The sequence below is a fragment of the Neoarius graeffei genome, chromosome 18 (assembly GCF_027579695.1).
Source record: "Neoarius graeffei isolate fNeoGra1 chromosome 18, fNeoGra1.pri, whole genome shotgun sequence".
NCBI classification, from domain to species: Eukaryota; Metazoa; Chordata; class Actinopteri; order Siluriformes; family Ariidae; genus Neoarius; species Neoarius graeffei.
This window is the reverse complement of record NC_083586.1, coordinates 3,409,952-3,429,898: the sequence shown is the minus strand read 5'-3', so window position 1 is coordinate 3,429,898 and position 19,947 is coordinate 3,409,952. Positions and strand designations below refer to the sequence as shown.

General features: G+C 41.9%; 2 protein-coding genes and 1 long non-coding RNA gene across 3 annotated transcripts in view; 1 reads left to right on the top strand and 2 right to left on the bottom strand.

Moving 5' to 3' along the window:
• LOC132865856 (zinc finger protein 850-like) overlaps window positions 1-19,947 on the top strand; it is a 1,522,149-nt gene that overhangs the window by 1,389,116 nt on the left and 113,086 nt on the right. The gene's annotated exons all lie outside the window — the stretch shown is intronic.
• On the bottom strand, window positions 3,318-4,863 carry LOC132866568 (uncharacterized). The gene is made up of 5 exons (XM_060899385.1): window positions 4,598-4,863; window positions 4,264-4,469; window positions 3,875-4,034; window positions 3,639-3,760; window positions 3,318-3,465 (listed from the first exon to the last, which is right to left on the bottom strand). Exons 1-5 carry the CDS (start codon window positions 4,653-4,655, stop codon window positions 3,406-3,408), a joined length of 606 nt encoding a protein of 201 aa, XP_060755368.1. The 5' UTR covers window positions 4,656-4,863; the 3' UTR covers window positions 3,318-3,405.
• LOC132866567 (uncharacterized) lies at window positions 4,947-5,927 on the bottom strand. Its single transcript, XR_009650590.1, has 3 exons — window positions 5,794-5,927; window positions 5,365-5,569; window positions 4,947-5,028 (listed from the first exon to the last, which is right to left on the bottom strand). It is a non-coding gene; the product is annotated as an uncharacterized LOC132866567 (long non-coding RNA).

Below are 19,947 nucleotides of genomic sequence, written 5' to 3'. Positions count from 1 at the left end.
GTCTCCCATTGTGTTTGTTCAAAGCAGTCCTGGAGTCGGGGGAGGGTGTCGTCAGGCCAGGTGATAATTGTCTGTCTTTTGGGCTTTGTTTATCGGCTGAGGGGGGTGTACAGTGGCGCTTGAAAGTTTGTGAACCCTTTAGAATTTTCGATATTTCTGCATAAATATGACCTAAAACATCATCAGATTTTCATACAAGTCCTAAAAGTAGATGAAGAGAACCCAGTTAAACAAATGAGATAAAAATATTATACTTGGTCATTTATTTATTGAGAAAAATGATCCAATATTACATATCTGTGAGTGGCAAAAGTATGTGAACCTCTAGGATTAGCAGTTAATTTGAAGGTGAAATTCGAGTCAGATGTTTTCAATCAATGGGATGACAATCAGGTGTGAGTGGGCATCCTTGTTTTATTTAAAGAACAGAGATCTATCAAAGTCTGATCTTCACAACACATGTTTGTGGAAGTGTATCATGGCACGAACAAAAGAGATTTCTGAGGACCTCAGAAAAAGCGTTGTTGATGCTCATCAGGCTGGAAAAGGTTACAAAACCATCTCTAAAGAGTTTGGACTCCACCAATCCACAATCAGACAGATTGTGTACAAATGGAGGAAATTCAAGACCATTGTTACCCTCCCCAGGAGTGGTTGACCAACAAAGATCACTCCAAGAGCAAGGCGTGTAATAGTTGGCAAGGTCACAAAGGACCGCACGGTAACTTCTAAGCAACTGAAGGCCTCTCTCACATTGGCTAATGTTAATGTTCATGAGTCCACCATCAGGAGAACACTGAACAACAATGGTGTGCATGGCAGGGTTGCAAGGAGAAATCCAGTGCTCTCCAAAAAGAACATTGCTGCTCATCTGGTTTGCTAAAGATCACATGGACAAGCCAGAAGGCTATTGGAAAAATGTTTTGTGGATGGATGAGACCAAACTAGAACTTTTTGGTTTAATTGAGGAGTGTTATGTTTGGAGAAAGGAAAACACTGCATTCCAGCATAAGAACCTTATCCCATCTGTGAAACATGGTGGTGGGAGTATCATGGTTTGGGCCTGTTTTGCTGCATCTGGGCCAGGGCGGCTTACCATCATTGATGGAACAATGAATTCTGAATTATACCAGCAAATTCTAAAGAAAAATGTCAGGACATCTCTCCATGAACTGAATCTCAAGAAAAGGTGGGTCATGCAGCAAGACAATGACCCTAAGCACACAAGTCATTCTACCAAAAATGGTTAAAGAAGAATAAAGTTAATGGTTTGGAACGGCCAAGTCAAAGTCCTGACCTTAATCCAATGGAAATGTTGTGGAAGGACCTGAAGCGAGCAGTTCATGTGAGGAAACCCACCAACATCCCAGAGTTGAAGCTGTTCTGTACGGAGGAATGGGCTAAAATTCCTCCAAGCCGGTGTGCAGGACTGATCAACAGTTACCAGAAATGTGTAGTTGCAATTATTGCTGTACAAGGGGGTCACACCAGATATTGAAAGCAAAGGTTCACATACTTTTGCCACTAACAGATATGTAATATTGGATCATTTTCCTCAATAAATAAATGACCAAGTATAATATTTTTGTCTCATTTGTTTAACTGGGTTCTCTGTATCTACTTTTAGGCCTTGTGTGAAAATCTGATGATGTTTTAGGTCATATTTATGCAGAAATATAGAAAATTCTAAAGGGTTCACAAACTTTCAAGCACCACTGTATGCTGGAGCCAGGAACAGTGAGAGGTGATCTGACTGTCCCAGGTGAGGGAGGGGTATGGCTCTGTATGCACTCTTAAGGTTAGAGTACACATGATCTAAAGTTTTATCCTCCCTTGTTGAACATTTCACGTGCTGGTGAAATTTCGGTAAAACAGTTTTGAGATTTGCCTGATTAAAATCTCCTGCGATGATGTGCGCACCATTTGGGTAGGCACGCTGGAGATTGTTTATGGCATCAAGCAGTAGAAAGAGAGCGGTTCTTACATTAGCATCCGGTGGTATGTAGACGGCAGTGATGATAACGGTGGCTAGCTCTCTGGGCAGAAAGAAGGGTCTGCATCTCACCGACATGAATTCTAAGTCCGGGGAACAATGTCTGTCCAGTACAGTGCTATTGTTACACCAACCTTGATTCACGTAGATGCAAAGCCCACCACTTCTTTTTTTCCCCCAGAGTCGCTGGTCCTGTCTGATCTGTGTAGCGTGCGGCCTGCTAGCTGCACCGAAGCGTCGGGTATTTGTGGATGTAGCCACGTCTCTGTGATGATTAACGTGCAGCATTCTCGAACGTAACGATTTCCAGCCAGCTGTAATTCCAAATCGTCCGTCTTGTTTACCATGGATCTGGCGTTGGAGAGGTAGAGGCTTGGCAGTGGAGGTTTGAATGGCTGTTTTCTGAGCTTAGTCAACAGGCTGGCTCTGCAGCCTCGCTTTTGCTTCCTCTCCCGACGCCGCCTCCTTCGCCTACCAGACCCGATAACAATCCACGGAGACCCTGCTGGTCTCGCTATCTCGTCCGGAATGTTGTGCATGCGATGGAAGTCGCTACAAACCGTCATTTTCTGCTGGAAACCGATGTCCAGTAAGTCCATACGGTTGTAGTGGATATTGAAGTCCGGTCCAGACGAACAACACGTAAAAATACACACAAAAAACATTTAAAAAATGTGCACAGGTAGGGAGAGCTTGTAGCCGCAGCATCCTCATCATGCACCGCCATATTGTCCTAATGAGTTGCAATTTAGTCCTCCAGCTGTTCCTGTTTTGTACCTTTAACTTTTCCAGCCTCTTATTGCCCCTGTCCCAACTTTTTTGAGATGTGTTGCTGTCATGAAATTCCAAATGAGCCAATATTTGGCATGAAATTTCAAAATGTCTCACTTTCGACATTTGATATGTTGTCTACTGTATGTTCTATTGTGAATACAATATCAGTTTTTGAGATTTATAAATTCTTGCATTCCGTTTTTATTTACAATTTGTACTTTGTCCCAACTTTTTTGGAATCGGGGTTGTAGATCTAACAATTGAACGTTTTAAGAACGTTAGGAGAACGTTGCTATTAAGTTGCGAGAACATTACCCTGTAACATTCAGGGAATGTTAGGGTGTGGAGTTTTTGTTTGGTTTGCAGAACGTTTGGCCAGAACGTTAGAACAGGACATACTGAGAACCTCTTTAGAACATTATTTAGGAACCAGCTTTTGATTTCTGTTTAATGGAAATAAATAATCATAATTATAATTAGGGTTTGGACTAATTGTTCTTTATTATATATTCACTACAACAGTAAGCAAAGACAGTGTCACATTAATCTGATCTACCAGAAATTAAGCCATTATGTTCATTTTAAACAAATTAGTCCCTGCATGTTCATTAGTCAATTGCTGTCTAGTCAACTGCTGTCTAGGCATCATTCTCGGTGTTGCTGTCATCTAGTTGAGGTCCTCCATTCTGGGTTTTATTCTGTAATAAACCAATGAAAAAATAACTGAATAACACACCAATTTATAACCAAATAACATACGAGTCGACAACTGATTTTAAAATGTTACACCACAAGGTATGCATGTTTGTATGTATGTGTCCTTTTCTTTCCCTTTTATATTATTAATTTATTTTGGGGGTTTGTTATTCACCTTTGGCGGCTTGTACTTAGACCCTCCAGGCCTGTGGGCTACATACTTCATGACATCGGCGACTTCTTGAAGCACATCTTCTTTTGTCAGATTCTTCTTTTTGTATGCAAAGATTGCAGCCTCTGAAATAATGTAAACAAAATTAAATGATTAAGGACAGTAGGCATCTTCTTATTGTCAGTATCTAAAAGTTGATTCAGCCTATGTGTGTCCTGACAATATCAAAAAATACTTACTGACTAATACCCTGCATAACCGCAGGTTCTGAAAAGACACTTTGTCTTTCCTCCCCTTCATGCTGTACTGCTCCCACAGCCAGTTTTCTGCAATGTGGCGGCACATCAATCTTATCCCTTCTGGTATGTCACGTCCTCCCAAGGCAGCCAGGGCCTTTATCTATGTGAAATAAAACAAGAAAATAAACATTAGTCAATTATTTCAAAGAATTTTTCATCTCTACTTATTTACCCATTAGTTTGCCATTCATTTCATGGAAGTCATTTTAGAGTGAGGTGAGTACACAGTACACAGCTAAAAATATAATAAATAATACCAGCAGATTAGATCCATCTAGAGGACTCGTCATTTATAGTGGATAGATTTACCATTTACAAGTAATAGTTACCATTTTGCCCCTGTATGTGTCGTCCTGTTCCAACTTGTCACAGAGCTCCTGGAGCTCGTGTTTGGTACACAGTGGCTGGGGGATGAGGTCCTCAATTTCTACAGGCTCACCGCCATCAAGAGAGTTGGCCGACATCCTCCTGTGAAGGTGCAGGATTTCTCCTTGGTTTTCAAGTAGAGTTTGAACCTTAATTTTCAGCTGGACGACTGCAAAGATAAAAAATATGACATGCCACCATGTGAAATAGATGTGTTGTTCACAAGCAAATAGCACTATGGTCATGATCAATAACATCAACCTTAATGATTCAGAATATATGCAAAATATGACTCACTTTCATTCTCAATCCTCTGCTCTCTTGAGGCAGGAGTGCTTCTCTTAGGTGTCTCCATCGACGGGCTTTGCCTCCAGGGGGTTGGTGAGCACGGCTGCCTGGTCCCTGATGTGCTCTGCCTCCAGGGGGTTGTTGAGCGGGACTGCCTGGTCCCTGATGTGCTCTGCCTCGGGGGGTTGTTGAGCGGGACTGCCTGGTCCCTGATGTGCTCTGCCTCAGAGGGGTTGAGCGCGACTGCCTGGTCCCTGATGTGCTCGGCCCCGGGGGGGGGGGTTGGTGAGCATGGCTGCCTGGTCCCTGATGTGCTCTGCCTCAGAGGGGTTGAGCGAGACTGCCTGGTCCCTGATGTGCTCTGCCTCGGGGGGGTTGTTGAGCGAGACTGCCTAGTCCCTGATGCGTTCTGCCTCGGGGGGATTGTTGAGCGTGATTGCCTGGTTAGGGCCAATGATATTCTGTTATTACCAGTAACGAAACGGAATTAACGGAATTTGGGGTTTTGGAGGCAAATAATCAATTTCATATTTCAAAGCCTTCTGCTATCTCTACAGCAATTTTGACATCTTAAAGTAACTTATACTCAGTATTTAATGTGTTTAATGTTTTGGCAACACTACAAGGTCCCATTACTAAAATGTAAATACCTGGGTGAAAATACCTGAAAGTGCCCGAAATGGAATTTTTATATGCAAATGTACTAAATGAAATGGAATTGCACTTTTCTGAAACAGAAAACATCAATTTTTGAAACAGAAAATCATTGGCCCTACCTGGTCCCTGATGTGCTCTGCCTCAGGGGGGTTGGTGAGCACGACTGCCTGGTCCTCTGTGACCCCGATGTGCTCTGCCTGATCCTGTTGGCAGATGAGCGGCGTGAAGAAGTGGTTGCCCCTTCAAAAGTGGGAGGATTGGGCATGGGCACAACATAGTCCTCTTTCATTCTCTTCCTTGGTGTTGGTAGCTCATCATCTTCAACTAAAAATCAGCCAAACATCACAAAATTCAGACATTTCCAAAACAACTGAATTTTGTTGAATTGCAAGACTTACTGCTGTCAAGGGGGGATATGTTTTCAGTTTTTGTTTACAAAAAATAATTCTTCTAGTTCATTTTAGTATTGTCCAGTCTTCAATACACATGCCTTGTAATGAAACACAAATATGATGAAAAAAGATGAAAAGCATTTGACCAGTACTCACCATCACCATTGGCATCTACTGATTCATGGTCTGTCTCTCGAGTTCAGAAACATTCTGGTGTCCGGCGTGTCCTCTTGCCTGGGCCCGTCTCAGGATCAGACTCGATGTTTGAGGTATCCTCAGCCTGTTGCTCAAACCAGAGGGCTTTCTCATACTGTAGCTCTCTACAATAAAGTAGCCAGAATGATATACTGAATAAGATGTTCACAAAATTGAATGTTCTTGCATAGAAAATTAATGTTATTCCATCTGTACATGCAGCAGCGAATTACTCCAGTCTATTACATTAGTCATAAAAGGAGAGACTCCTTGCCAGTAAAGGTGTTCGCAAAGATCCTGACTGGCACCCTTTTCCAGCGTTGCTTGTCAGGTTCCTCACATTGCCGGACTCTACTCAGGAATGTGATTTGGGGCTGGTGAAATTATCTGAAAATTTTACCCGGGGGTCTGGGGGCTGCAGGCCCCCAGCTGGTCCAGGGCAGCGCCCTGGTGGGAGGACAAGGGGGGGCGAAGCCCCCCGAAGCTCCTGGGTTCTGGGTTTTCTGACTTAAAAATTGTACTAAAATGGCAAGCAAACACACAAGAAAAAACTTGTCATGATTAACAAATTCAAGCCAATTTAATGGTCAACATGCAACTCTGGGCCCCTATAGTAAATTCAATAATTCTTAACTGACAAAAAGCCAAAACATGAAACCTAAAAATGTCATTCTAAATTAAATCATCTGCATTAGAATAATTAGAAAATTGTATAAGGAAAAACAAAATTTATAATTTCAATTACTGCAGAAGTTGAACATACCTAAATGTGCCTTTTCAAACAAACATGATGCAACATAAGAATTCATCCACCATTATTTATTAAACTCTATTGCTCCTGGTAGTCTCCCGGTTTGCTTCTTATGTATGGCAACTTCTAATATTTGATTAAGTTACTGCACACCCCGTTTAGACAGGGTAACAGGATTGACACAAAAAAATTAGTCATGCATAGACTACTTACCAAAACTGAAATTTTTACTAAATATTCTCAGATTCAGTTCATTCTGCCATCCATATAAAAGGTGAGAATATGTAGATCCTTGGCAACAAATAATTTCAATAATAGCTTTTGGGAGCATTTATTTTTGTTATGTGATTAATCACGGTAACAGAACTGACACAAACCTCTGGGACAGGTACAAAAATTAACAAAACATCGAAAAAATCTCTTTTCTTAATGGCATTTTCAATTTGTGATGACATATGTCCATTGTGGTTTCCACAGTCTTGTCGTTGAACATGAAAAAGTTTCAATTCCACCTTTGTCTAACATTAAGAATCATGTCTGAAAAAAAGTCTCTTTTCAGTGGAACAGCCATTTTTGCTCATTTTCGACCCTAAAATTTGCTACAAAATACACATTTATGAACCAAAGTAGTCAAATTTTGAAATGCAAGGTAGAACGGATAATGTTTTATCATACGAGACCATAAAAAGGTTTTAGAAATCTCAAAATGTAAACAAAACACGTCCGGACAAAAAAGATACGTTTTCTGTGAAATTGACTCATATACAGAACTGTACAGTGTTCACTCACTTGAGGATTTTCATATGCAAGAATAAAAATCACTTTTTCACTAAACAACATTCACAAAAAATGTGTTTGCAATTAATTGGGCTCCACTGTTTTTATCATTTCAACCGCGCATCAGACCCTCGGCCAACTGAAAATGTCTTTCATGCACTTTTTTCCCTCATGAGAATTTTGAAAAGTTGGCAAGTATGTATTATTTACACTAACATTTTAATATTGAATAAACAAATCAAAACTGTGTATAATTACCTTACATCCACGCTGTGGGAAAAGTTTTGAGCGAAAATTAAAAGTAACTTCGAGTGAAAAAGGTGAAATAATCTGTGATGAAGTTGGCAGAGACTCTGAGGTAAAGTGAGAGGAGGCAGGAGGGGGGAGGGGTCAAGCATCACTGCTGCCTCACAGACTCACTTTCCCGGGTTAAACTCCCACCGCTCCCCCTCTCTCTACACCGCTCCCCCTCTCTCTACACCACTCCCCCTCTCGCTACACCGCTCCCCCTCTCTCTACACCGCTCCCCCTCTCTCTAGCTTTTGTTTTGTTTTCACTGAGTAACCATTTTGATTTGTAAACTAGAGCTGTGATTTAAACTGCTGTTTCTTTGGACGTAACTAAAACAAACTGAAATAAAAATCGCCCCTTCTTTTCTCCTCAGAAGGTTTAGCCTCCGATGCTAACCTTTTCGCCACAGCTTTCATAGCGTGCGCAAGCGCATCCAGGAAGCAACAGATGGCGCGAGGCCCCGTTGCCACGGCAACCTTCGTCACTCCGCGAAAACATACCCAACTGTCGCACGTGCAGTGACACCATCACCACTCACGGGTTTATTATGGGGAAAGAAATGAGCTGGGTTGTTTTTTCTTCTTCCCCATGTTTATTTACTTTAAAAACACACACCAAACTGATGATCAGGTGCATCTTTACGCTTGATCACAGTGGCTGCCATCTTTCAACTCTTTGTTTGAAACGAGCTTATGTACAGCTATCTAACAAGCGCGTTCATTGGTTGTTACAGAGCGATGGGCCAATCACGTACCTCGTTTCATCTCAATGACGGAATTACTGAAAGTCGGAACGAATAGGATATGAATGCGGATTTTTGAGAGAAAAATCGGAAAATTTTTTTTTTTTTAATTTTGAGGTGAAAAAAGCGGAATTCCGCGAATTCGCGGAAAAATCACATCCCTGTCTACTCGAGCAGCTTGCTACTGAGCTGGGTGGCCAGTAGCAGAAATGACCCTAGGTACAAAAACAAAAAGGGATCACAGCTCTTAGGTTTGTCTTGAGTAAGGGAAGTAGTGACAGTCATTGGTTATTGTTACCGGTACTTTAGGTTAAAATCCATAACAAATCTTTCCTGCATACCTCGGCTTCCGTGCCTGTCCAGATCACTGGCACAACAGAAACTGCACCACGTTTGCTCAGGAACTCCACCACAACGTACATCTTGAAAAACAAAAGCATATTACAAAAATGGAGTTGAGGTTCACAAATTAAGGTTATTAATGCAATAATTAAGAGACCCACAAACATTTGTGAGGTTCACAAATTAAGGTGGGCGGCACGGTGGTGTAGTGGTTAGCGCTGTCGCCTCACAGCAAGAAGGTCCTGGGTTCGAGCCCCGGGGCCGGCGAGGGCCTTTCTGTGTGGAGTTTGCATGTTCTCCCCGTGTCCGCGTGGGTTTCCTCCGGGTGCTCCGGTTTCCCCCACAGTCCAAAGACATGCAGGTTAGGTTAACTGGTGACTCTAAATTGACCGTAGGTGTGAATGTGAGTGCGAATGGTTGTCTGCGTCTATGTGTCAGCCCTGTGATGACCTGGCGACTTGTCCAGGGTGTACCCCGCCTTTCGCCCGTAGTCAGCTGGGATAGGCTCCAGCTTGCCTGCGACCCTGTAGAAGGATAAAGCGGCTACAGATAATGAGATGAGATGAGATGAGACAAATTAAGGTTATTAATGCAATAATTAAGAGACCCACAAACATTTGTCCAAGTCACTTTGTATCTATGTCATGCATTAATTGGCTAGTAGTCTAGTTTACTATTTGCATAATTAATGCTACACTGCTATTTTCAAACAGACCTACTAGTATATGCCTGTTCATGCAAGAGCCTCATGAATGTTGATTTTCCTGTATCATCATGCTCTACTCTGATAGCACGCATGGTCAAGTGTTCTGCAGAAATAACTCTCATGTGTGCATTTCTCCTATGCACACTATACACCCCAATGATGCGAGAATCACATGGCTCAGTGAAGATGGCTTCAGAATGTTTGTACACTCGACACATGAAAGAGTCCTCAGGCATGTTGACAGCATGAATCACCTCGCAGCATGAATGATTAGGCAGTAATTGTTTGGTGACTTGTTGATACTGTTGGGTTGCCCTTCACTGCTAGTTCTGGCTTTGTACTCCTTTCACTTAGTCTTTTGACAATTTGCGCCATTGGCCTTCTTCCTGATCTTACGAGCTTTTTGAGCTCATGCATGTACTGTAGTTTTCAAACGGAAAAGCTGAACAGGCATCTAAATATCCATGCTCCTTCACTTCATCAGCTAGATGAAGCAGAGAGTGGACATTGTATACAAGGAACTCGTTGCCATATAACTTGCAGCCCTGTGAAACAAAGTGCACAAGCAGTTCATTGGCATAGCCTCTGTGCATTTGAGCAAGCTCAGGACTCACAAGGATAGAAAGGGCAACACTCAGAGTCATGAAATGATCATACAAGTCCTGCCTAAGAAGTCGATGCAAGGCTATTTTCCCTGTATAGAGCAGGAATTGTCTATATTCTGTGGCTTTCCACCAGTCCACATCTGTCAAGAGGCGTGGTTTCCATGCGAAGGTAGAGGGGATACATTTTTTCATTCCCTCTAGCCGGAGACTTATCTGATGGATCTGGTCTGCTGAATGCCTCACATCTCGTCTACCTCGCATCCATATAAGTAACAGCCTCTTCATGCAACCCAAACACACTTGATGCATATAGTCTATAGGGAACGATTTCACCATATCAATGGGTAGCAAACATAGGAGAGATTCCCCATGGTGATGTTCTTCGTTCAACTGGTTCCGAAATGATGAATCTGTACGAAGATCTAGGATTTCTACTTCTGGGTAGGTTATCCATCCAAACCACTGACCTCGCTGAGCACATTTGTCACATCCAAAATACCCAGTAAATGACTTCGTCATTTTAACCATGACCCTTGCAGGTGCATCACAGACTATGCATCTGAGGGTGACGTGAATGGTTTCCTTGCCATCTTGCAGACTATGCTGAAGAATCATCTTGAATGGTATCATTTAAGAAATCCAATTCAAGAATCTGATCTTGAATGGTATCATTTAAGAAATCCAAATCAGTGGGCTTGGATTTTCCACAGGTCAAGGCTACAGGGAAGACTGTCATTGGCTTTATGTTCACTACAGCACACAGTACTGGCCACAATGACACAGTTGAGCTTCTAAACAATGGCACGCCATCAATGTTCAATGAAAGTTCTACTCTATCCACTTCTGCTCTTTTATGCAGTGGATACATCTTCAAATGTTTCACCAGCTCACTAGCCAATCCAAAATAATAATAGTCCATTCCAGATTTGACTTCAGTTTCCACCTGGCTAGCAGTGTGCAGCAAAGTATGAGCTGTACTTGGTAGATCAGGATGGCCAGATGTCTTGAGTACTTTTAGAAGACTGTCCACAGCATTTTGTTTGACTTGGTACTCTGTCACCCAGGATGATATTTTGTCCTCAAAACTATCACTTTTGCTTTCTGAATCTGCATCTGATGACACTGTTTCATGTTCGTCAATGTAGTCCCATCCACCATCAGAATGATCATCATGATCTGGAAGCTCAGGGTAACCATCGGAAGCAGCATCTTCAAATTCTGATTCATTGGTAGTCGTAGAACCTTCGTTTGTAGTTGTTGTCCTGGTTTCTGCCTGTACTTGTAATGCTGGTAGTGGTGGACATGATGCTCCATTATTATGCAGGTCTATGCACTCTTCGTCAGACAATTTGTCACTTTCGTCAGTTTCCACAAATGTGTCTCTGCATGGCTTCTTCAAAGTTCTAGTGGCTGCAGCCCACCTACGTTTGTATTCCTGCTGTCGAATTTTCTTCATGGTGGATGGAACTAGTATTCTCTGGAAAGCAATCAATGAAAAAAAAAATATATATATATATATAGCATGCAGACATGCACCTGTACCATGCAAATATGTATTTTAGAACCTTGACTGTTCAAGACAGGTCAGCATTTTAATCTAGTTTAGATATGGATGTAACTGAAGGTCCAGAGATTTCTATATAGATATTAGTCTTTATTAAAAATTAAACATGAATAAATAATATTTTCAGGGATGTAGCCTAGGGAATCTAGCACTAAAATGGGCGGACCTAGAAAAAAATTTCTTTTTGCATGACTGGTATCTATATATAGCCTAGTACTCCAGAAAAAAAAATCTAAAGAAATCTAGGTGGGGGAACATGTTTAAATATTGACATTCCTTACCCTCTACCCCCTGTAGGGTTGCAGATGGACGTTTCAAGATGTAGGCATATATTTATGTAGTGTATGTGATTTTTATCATCAATTACTGGTCTCCTCCCATGACGAGGAGCACTGCTATAACATCAGCACTGCTATAACATCAAATTCAATTAATAGTCATTTTATTATTTTAATTTGAATACCTTCCAGATTAATGACAGTAATTTGAATCACTTCCTGGTTCTGTCACATTCATTTGAATTACTTCCTGGTGATTTGACACAGATTTGAGTTACAGTACTTAAACAGAAAACTCTATGGTTCAAACATTCTGAAACTAGGGCATTATTCAAGAAGCCCACTGAAACCTCTGTTCTGAAAGCATCTCAAGCAGTATGCTAAGGCATTTTTTTCAGCCAGAGCAATGGGCAAATTTTGGAAACATATTACATTATGTTGTTATGAATGATAATTTGGTGAAAGAATTGTTAGTAGAGCAATCTTATCTTGCAGCATGAACTTGAAAAAATGGATGCTCGTCAAAGAGATTGGAGTCCATCTGAAAGTTTCTGCATAAAACTTTGCAAAAAGCCCAGCAGCATATTATGTGACTATGATGTAATTTAAACACTCAAATTTTTGATCTGGTGTCAGACACGCTACCACTGCACCATGAGGGGAGAAGTTCCATACCATATCATGATGGGACAGAGTTGGCACCACTCTGAAATCTGAACTTGAGTTTTCATAAGTACGAGCACAAGCTCAATACAAAAGCACAACCTGGCTGGATACCCTTTCCCAAGATATTAAGGGACATTTTCAGGATATTATGACAGTTCTCACCTCAGTGTGTGAGTGTAAAGTGTAGACTGAAATCATGAAATATTTTGTCATGATTGCATTTTCTCTGCTCATAACAAGACAGTTTGTACTTATTAAATGCAAATTTGCACCTAAATTCTTTCAAGATCTTGCAGTCTGATTTGATTTTGATGGGAAAGATCACCAAAATAATACTATATATTAATGTTATCTATAAAGATGGCCTCATACATATCTGTACTATACTTCCTTTTTAATTCAGAAAAATATGCCACAACCCAAATACACTGGATATTTGGTTCAATTCCACGTTGGTAATCACACTCACAAACATAGACAGAAATAAAAGGTAGGGAGACTACTTCTCAGTTCGCAGTCAACAAGCTTCAATGCAACTTTCAATAATTCACTTTTGTTTAATTTTATTGATATAGTGCTTTGGGCAATGAATTGAAATAAATGCAACACCAACAATTCAGGAGTTCCATCAATGACCATGTTCAGATTCTGTGAAGGAAATGGTCATATGTGTCCTGTCTTTTGTTTGCTATGTAATTTGTTGAACATTTTGCTCATTTGTTTGACATTTGAGCATTGACAAGACAGGAGGTTCCTTTATGAATATGCAGATTGGTGTATGAAAAAATCACCCTGAGGCACTCTGAACTAACACAGCCTGATAATGTTTGTTTTTTTCTTTACCAGGAAATCAGATGTTGGAAGAACAGCTGGATATGCTTGTACACATTTGGCCTGGTGTAGTGAAAACCCAGACACTTACCCTTTCTTCCTGTATAGGTTTGAGCCCATGGTGTTAAGAATAGCTTTAACGCTGAACAGCAGCTGCTGTGGTCAGATTCAGAGTACAGTCTTTGTGCTTTGTTGGAGTTCACAAACAACCGGGCCCAGGAACTTGCATGATGGGGTAAGAAAGAGCTAAGCTGAGTAAGCCAGGAGTCAATCCTGGAATCTTCTGCTCTGTCATCAGACTTCTTGTCCCGTCACGACACCTGGCAACAAAAGGAAGAATGGCTGGTTGAAAGTGAGAGCCTATGGAATGAGGGTTTCACTCAAGGTCACATGACTTGCAACTAGGGTGACACAACAAAAACACATTCCTATATCAGGATTCAAACCCAGGCATCCTAACCACTAGACCATATGGGACAGCCTTAAAGTCTAAAGACCTTTAAAATGCTTAGGCCATGGTTGAGAACCCAGGAGTTTTCCGGAAAAGTAGCTGTCAATTTTCATTTTGTTGAGTTGTGTGGCTAGCAGCTTGAACTTTGTTGTGGTTAGAAAGTGTATTATCCAGAACATTGCATGGGATTAAAGAGAGCCATGCCAGCCACAAGCCAAACTTAGAATCTTCTCATTCATAATAAGACACAATATCTCTTGCTCCATAAAGTTCACATCCATGCACAGATTTGATTTTTGTTGGAGTTTAAAACAACCAACGCCCAAAACTGGGTCCGGAGCTAAACCACAACCAGTGGACAAAAACACTCAAACAAAAACAAACATCAAGCTACACAAACACACACACACACAAAAATAAATAAATAAATAAAAAAGAGAAATAAAATAAAAAAAATCTCCGGTGAGAAGCGGCAGCCAGAATGCGCACGACGTACTCTCAACCGGAAGCGGAAAAAGGATCAAACCATGGAGTATAACTCTGAACAGGACTGCTCAAAGTTAAGTGATCAAGCATGAGCTCCACAGAGCACCTGTTCTTGCTGTCCGTCCATTTGTTGGGCATTCTGGGAAAGATCCTTGCCACATATACAACAGATGCACATAGTGGTGCAGTGGGAGCATGCTGGGCCCAAAACCCAGAGGTTGATGGATGGAAACCATCCTCTGCTAGTTCTGTGTTCTTTTATGCCAATGTTTTCCATGAGCCAGGGAATGTGGGTTCAAGACCCATGTGGAGTGACAGGTAAGCAGAGTTCCACACCAGAAGCGCGCTGGGCTCAGAACTCAGAAATCAAAACCATCCGCTGCTTTTTCTTGACAGTAGTGTTCTCAAAATTCCCAGCAGAGGCAATAAACTTCATCTATCTATCTCACTCTAAATTTATTTGCTAAAGGCAGCTTACTTGCCCACCATTCCCTGACCTCGAAAATTGTCCACAAGGAGGCCTGATTTTCAGTGTTTTGTCACTGGTTTGGCATTGATCAGTGTCTTTGTATCACGAAGACAAGCACTATTCTTGCAAAATAGTTAAAATTTTGAGTACGAGATTTCAAGTAACTTTGTAACAAAATGACTATTAAAAGAACTTTAAACTAGACATGGTCATATCATTCTGTATTCAGACTAAAATCTACTGGACTAGAACTGAGAAAATAGAAGAAAATAAAAACTCTATTAAAATATAAGTCTACATCTGACAAAGCATAGGACTGTCATTCTTATTATTAATGAAAAAAATGCACATAATAATCACACCATAACCACTGATTAGCAGTTTGGCACTTAATACTGGACTGCAGAGTTTCATGTAAACTGAACTCTTAATTAACTGATTGGATCAGATACTGTCAACCCTAAAACACTAGTTCAACTGCATCATGCAGTAAAAACAGTGAGTACTGAGTGTATTATCATTGTCTTATTTAATGTGCCACTTGGGGAGAGGGAGGTGCCTGTAAATTTTGGCAGGGCTACGACTTTCAATAGCTTAGTTATGAATTTTTAAAGGATGATTTTTTATTTATTTATTAGCTTTTTGCCATAGCAAGATCTATATATGTACATGCATTATGGCTTGGGAACCACTACAGCTTGCACCAATTACAGTGGTCCCATTGTACAATCTGCATGTCTTTGAACTGTGGGGGAAACCGGAGCACCAGGAGGAAACCCACGCAGACACGGGGAGAACATGCAAACTCCACACAGAAAGGCCCCTGTCGCCTGCGAAGTTCAAACCCAGAACCTTCTTGCTGTGAGGCGACAGTGATAACCACTACACCACCGTGCTGCCCATTACTCGATCCTGGGCTCATATTAAAAATTTCAGCAAGCAGCGCTCATGCAGGGGATTTGGGGGTGAATAACAGGCTGAGGAATGGTTGTAGTGGGCCATGCCTGGGCTGGGTCCAAAGGGCTCGGGGAGAGGGAGGTGCCTGTAAATTTTGACGGGATTAGGACCTTCGGTGGCTGACTTATGAATTTTTAAATCCCTGCGCGTGCCCAAGAGTGGCTGGAGCCAGGGCTCATGCTACAGCGTTCTGTGAGCTGTGTTCGCTCCTGATGTCAGATCTGGCCATGACTGAGCTTCTTGGAAAGGTCTCGGGGAGGGGGCTGTGCCTGTAAAGTTTGGTGGGGCTGGGACTTTGGGTGGCAGAGTTATGAATTTTTAAAGACTGGCTTGAGTTAAAGTTTTTCAGGGGCTCCAGGGAGAAAAGCGGGCTGAGCCACAGTCCTAGAGGGCTGTGCCTGGGCTGGTTCGAAAGGGCTCGGGGAGAGAGATGTGCCTTTAACTTTTGGTGGAGCTAGAACAAATCGGTGGCAGAGTTATGAATTTTTAAAATCGGGTCCTTGGGTGCCCCGTGTCACAGACTGTGTTACGACATAATGTATTCGCCCAGTGTAACATTCGGAAGAAAATTTAAAAGGAGATTAGACTCCTATCTTTACAATTTTTCATGGGCCATCCGCTTTAATGCATTTGAAATGCAGACAGGCAAGTTTGAAAATTACCAATAAATGTCTGTTGGCCTGGCCTTATTTTCCACACTGCCCATACATTTGGTTATTTATGTGTCCCTGTCATTTCACTGTAGATTAATTATGGACTATAACTATAGAGTGTACGTTTTTACATCAATTAGGTTGCTAATATTAGTAATTATATTGTATTTGTATGTTGTGTGCTTAACTCACTAGTGGCCACTGTCCAGAGTCACATAGAACTTATTCCAGAATAATATTTTGGTCCCAGGAGACACAACATCACCAAAATTACTCAGCCACGCAGGACAAGCTCGACTCAAAAAAAATCACTGACTAGCCTCTACAGTCCCATCTAACATGGTGATAGTAACTTTCTTTTGCCATTGTTTCCTTGATCTGCATGACCCATGATTCAGAATTTAACCTAGACAGCATTAATACAGTTATTCTGTTATAGGGCTTTCCTGAAAATCTAAGTAGAGGGTATGTAATGTGAGCATGATTTACAGTACGTCTCTGTAAACTGTTATGTCTCTGTACATTAGAGACGTTTGGTATAAAGTTAGTTATGAAAAATACTATTTCCCTTAAAGGTCCCATGGCATGAAATTTTCACCTTCTGAGGTTTTTTTAACGTTAAAATGAGTTCCTCTGACCTTCTTAAGTCACCCCAGTGGCTAGAAATTTCATAATGTGTAAACCAAACTATGCCCAACATTTGAGAATGGCGTGTCAAAACGGCGCGTTGATAAGCTCTTCCCTTTACTACGTCAGCAAGGGAGATGATCCCCATGCCCCCCCTCTGGATTCCCACCCACTGTATGGATTGCCCTGCCCAGTTGTAGTGAGGAGACCATAGAGGACACAACAACATGGCATCACCTAAGCAAGCGAAACATGAAAATTGCACTGTACATGGATGTGACAACACAGAAAAGAGTCTGTTTTTACTGCTGACGGGAGAGCCCCTGAAGACGCAGTGGCTTAATTTTATTTACTTCAATAATACGCCGTTGAGTCTACCTAAGACGGTGTACGTTTGTTGGAAGCATTTTCCTGAGGAATGCTTCCACAACTTGGGACAGTACAGGGCAGGTTTTGCACATCAACTGTCACTGAAGCCTGGGTCCGTACTAAGCATCCCTGCCGCATCAGCAACAAACACCGAACAAGTAAGTGTATAACTGTTAAGTTGTTTTGCCGTGTTTTAAAATCAGTGCGTTTGCAATGGCTACATTAGCTGTGCAGCTAACCGCTTCCTGCAGTTAGCCAGGTACTCTGCGCTACCTCTCTTATAATAGCCAATCAAAACAGTTTTTACAAAGACACCCACATTCTTTTTTTAAGTCACTCATTCATTTTATTTGTTTGTTTGTTCAGTAAAAACCCAAACATTTGTTGAATTTATTTTATTTCCTCGTGTCATACCTTAATGACGTCAGCGCGTGGTATTTTTCCCTGATTCTGGGCTGGGGTGTCGTGAGTGGCAGAGCAGCTCCATCGCTGCGATCCATTGAAAGTCAGCCCTAGATCCAATCTTTTATCGGGAGCCGAGGTCGCGCGGGCGGCCCTCCAGCGGCACCGGCCGCCCGTGGAGGCAGCGGTTCTCCCAGGGGCGAGTTGGGGGGAGGAAACAGCAAAGTCCCCACTCCTCCATGGTAAAACTGCTCAGTTTTACCATGGGCCTCAGGCTAATAAAAACCGACAAAGTCCCAGTTTTACCATGGGCTCGAGTTGTACCATTTTTTTAGACAGGGCGGACGGACCAGGGCATTCGCCTGCCTGGCCGTGTCCGACGAGGAGCGCTCTCGGCCGGCTTGGGAGGCAGACGGCAGCCCCTCCTGGAAGTGCAGTTTTACCATGGGCCTTAGGCGGAAAAAAATGACAAAGTCCCACTGCTCAGTTTTACCATGGGCCTCAGGCGGGAAAAAATTACAAAGTCCCAGTTTTACCATGGGCTTGAGTTGTACCATTTTTTTAGACAGGGCGGACGGACCAGGGCATTCACCCGCCTGGCCGTGCCCGACGAGGAGGGCTCTCGGCCGGCTTGGGAGGCAGACGGCAGCCCCTCCCACTCCCCCCATGGCATGCCCCCACCCTCTACCCTTCCCCACCTCCATGCTTCTCATTAGCAAAACGACGCACTGGGAAAAGGGCTGAAATGGGGCTTTCTTCTAGGAGGCTATATCTACGTTCCGAGGGTTCATTTCGAGAAAGGCTGCGGATATAACATCCGGAAGCCTCCACGATCCCATTTAAAGCATCAACAAACCACCATGCCATGGGTCCTTTAAATGTAAGTCTTCATCCAAATTCCCCTTTGCCTCCGCTTCTGCAAAGATTCATGAAAAATGGAAATAATTCTTAACTACCAACCTTTTTTTATCATGCTGGCCTGGGACACATTTGCTTCTCTTAACTAAAATGCTGGTAAAATAATAAATTGCTGCAACAGAACTTACTGTTTACACCATTATTTTAAACACTGTGTATGTAGTTTATGAAAAGCATTTATCAAGTGCAATCTTGAAATTAAACTACAACATTAGCTCTTGGCGAGATTCACAGGTCTCCTGAGAAATAACCAATGGTAGTAGAGGCAACATGAAGATGGTGTAAGCTGTGTCAAAGACTGTACCTAAAAAGTGTCTTCGATACTCCCTTATTTGGAAGTTAGTGTTTTAAAGCAGATTGGTAAGTATTTGACAACTGGCATTTTTTCTAATTGGGTTAGTGTGCACTGAACTTCAAACATTTATAGAAACTTCCACTGTGTGATGGCGAAATGTAAAAATGTTTTCATGGTTTTTTTGAGGGGATCATGGTATTTAATCAGCTTAAAAAACACACAGGCTGGTGGTGAAAACTGAAGAGAATGTTTATTACAGATTCACCATACAGAATTGTCTTTGCACATCTTTATGTATTTCTCACAAAAGGAAAGAAAAAAGATGAAATTCCTGAATTGTTTGTTTCTGAGTTTGCAGTAGCATCACTTGTGTAAATGCGTCTGGTGTAAAAGATGTTTGGAGTGAGGATTTCCTGCTGTACAAAACAGACTCTTTTTGTTATAAAAAAAGAAAGGTTTCTGATTCATTTGATGAGACTTGCAGATGTGTCTCACTGCCTCTTCATGTCTTTGGACACAGGAAGGACATATCCTGTCAGTCAGCTCAGCTACAGCACAGAGCAGAGAGATGGTGAGAAGGAAGATCACAGGCCTGATCAATGTGAGCAAGATGATGGTAATAGGTGTGAGGCAGTGGTGGCTGGTAGTCTTTCAAACAGGGGAGGCTGGTCGGTTACGATATTTCCAGATTTTAAAAGGAAAAACACATCAATTTTGCCCATACTCTTGCCTCTGATCTGGCTGATTGTTGGCAGGGTCACAAACTGTGAAATAACAGGTTCTTTTGGCCCATTAGCCTACTGTCCAATATACATGATGGTGGTGTTGGGGGGGTATATTTTAGCATGTTATATTTTAAAATTGTGGCATGTTGTTTAAAAATTGATCATTATTGAAAGCAGCTCTTTGTCAGGAACCTCAGCAGTAACAGCAGA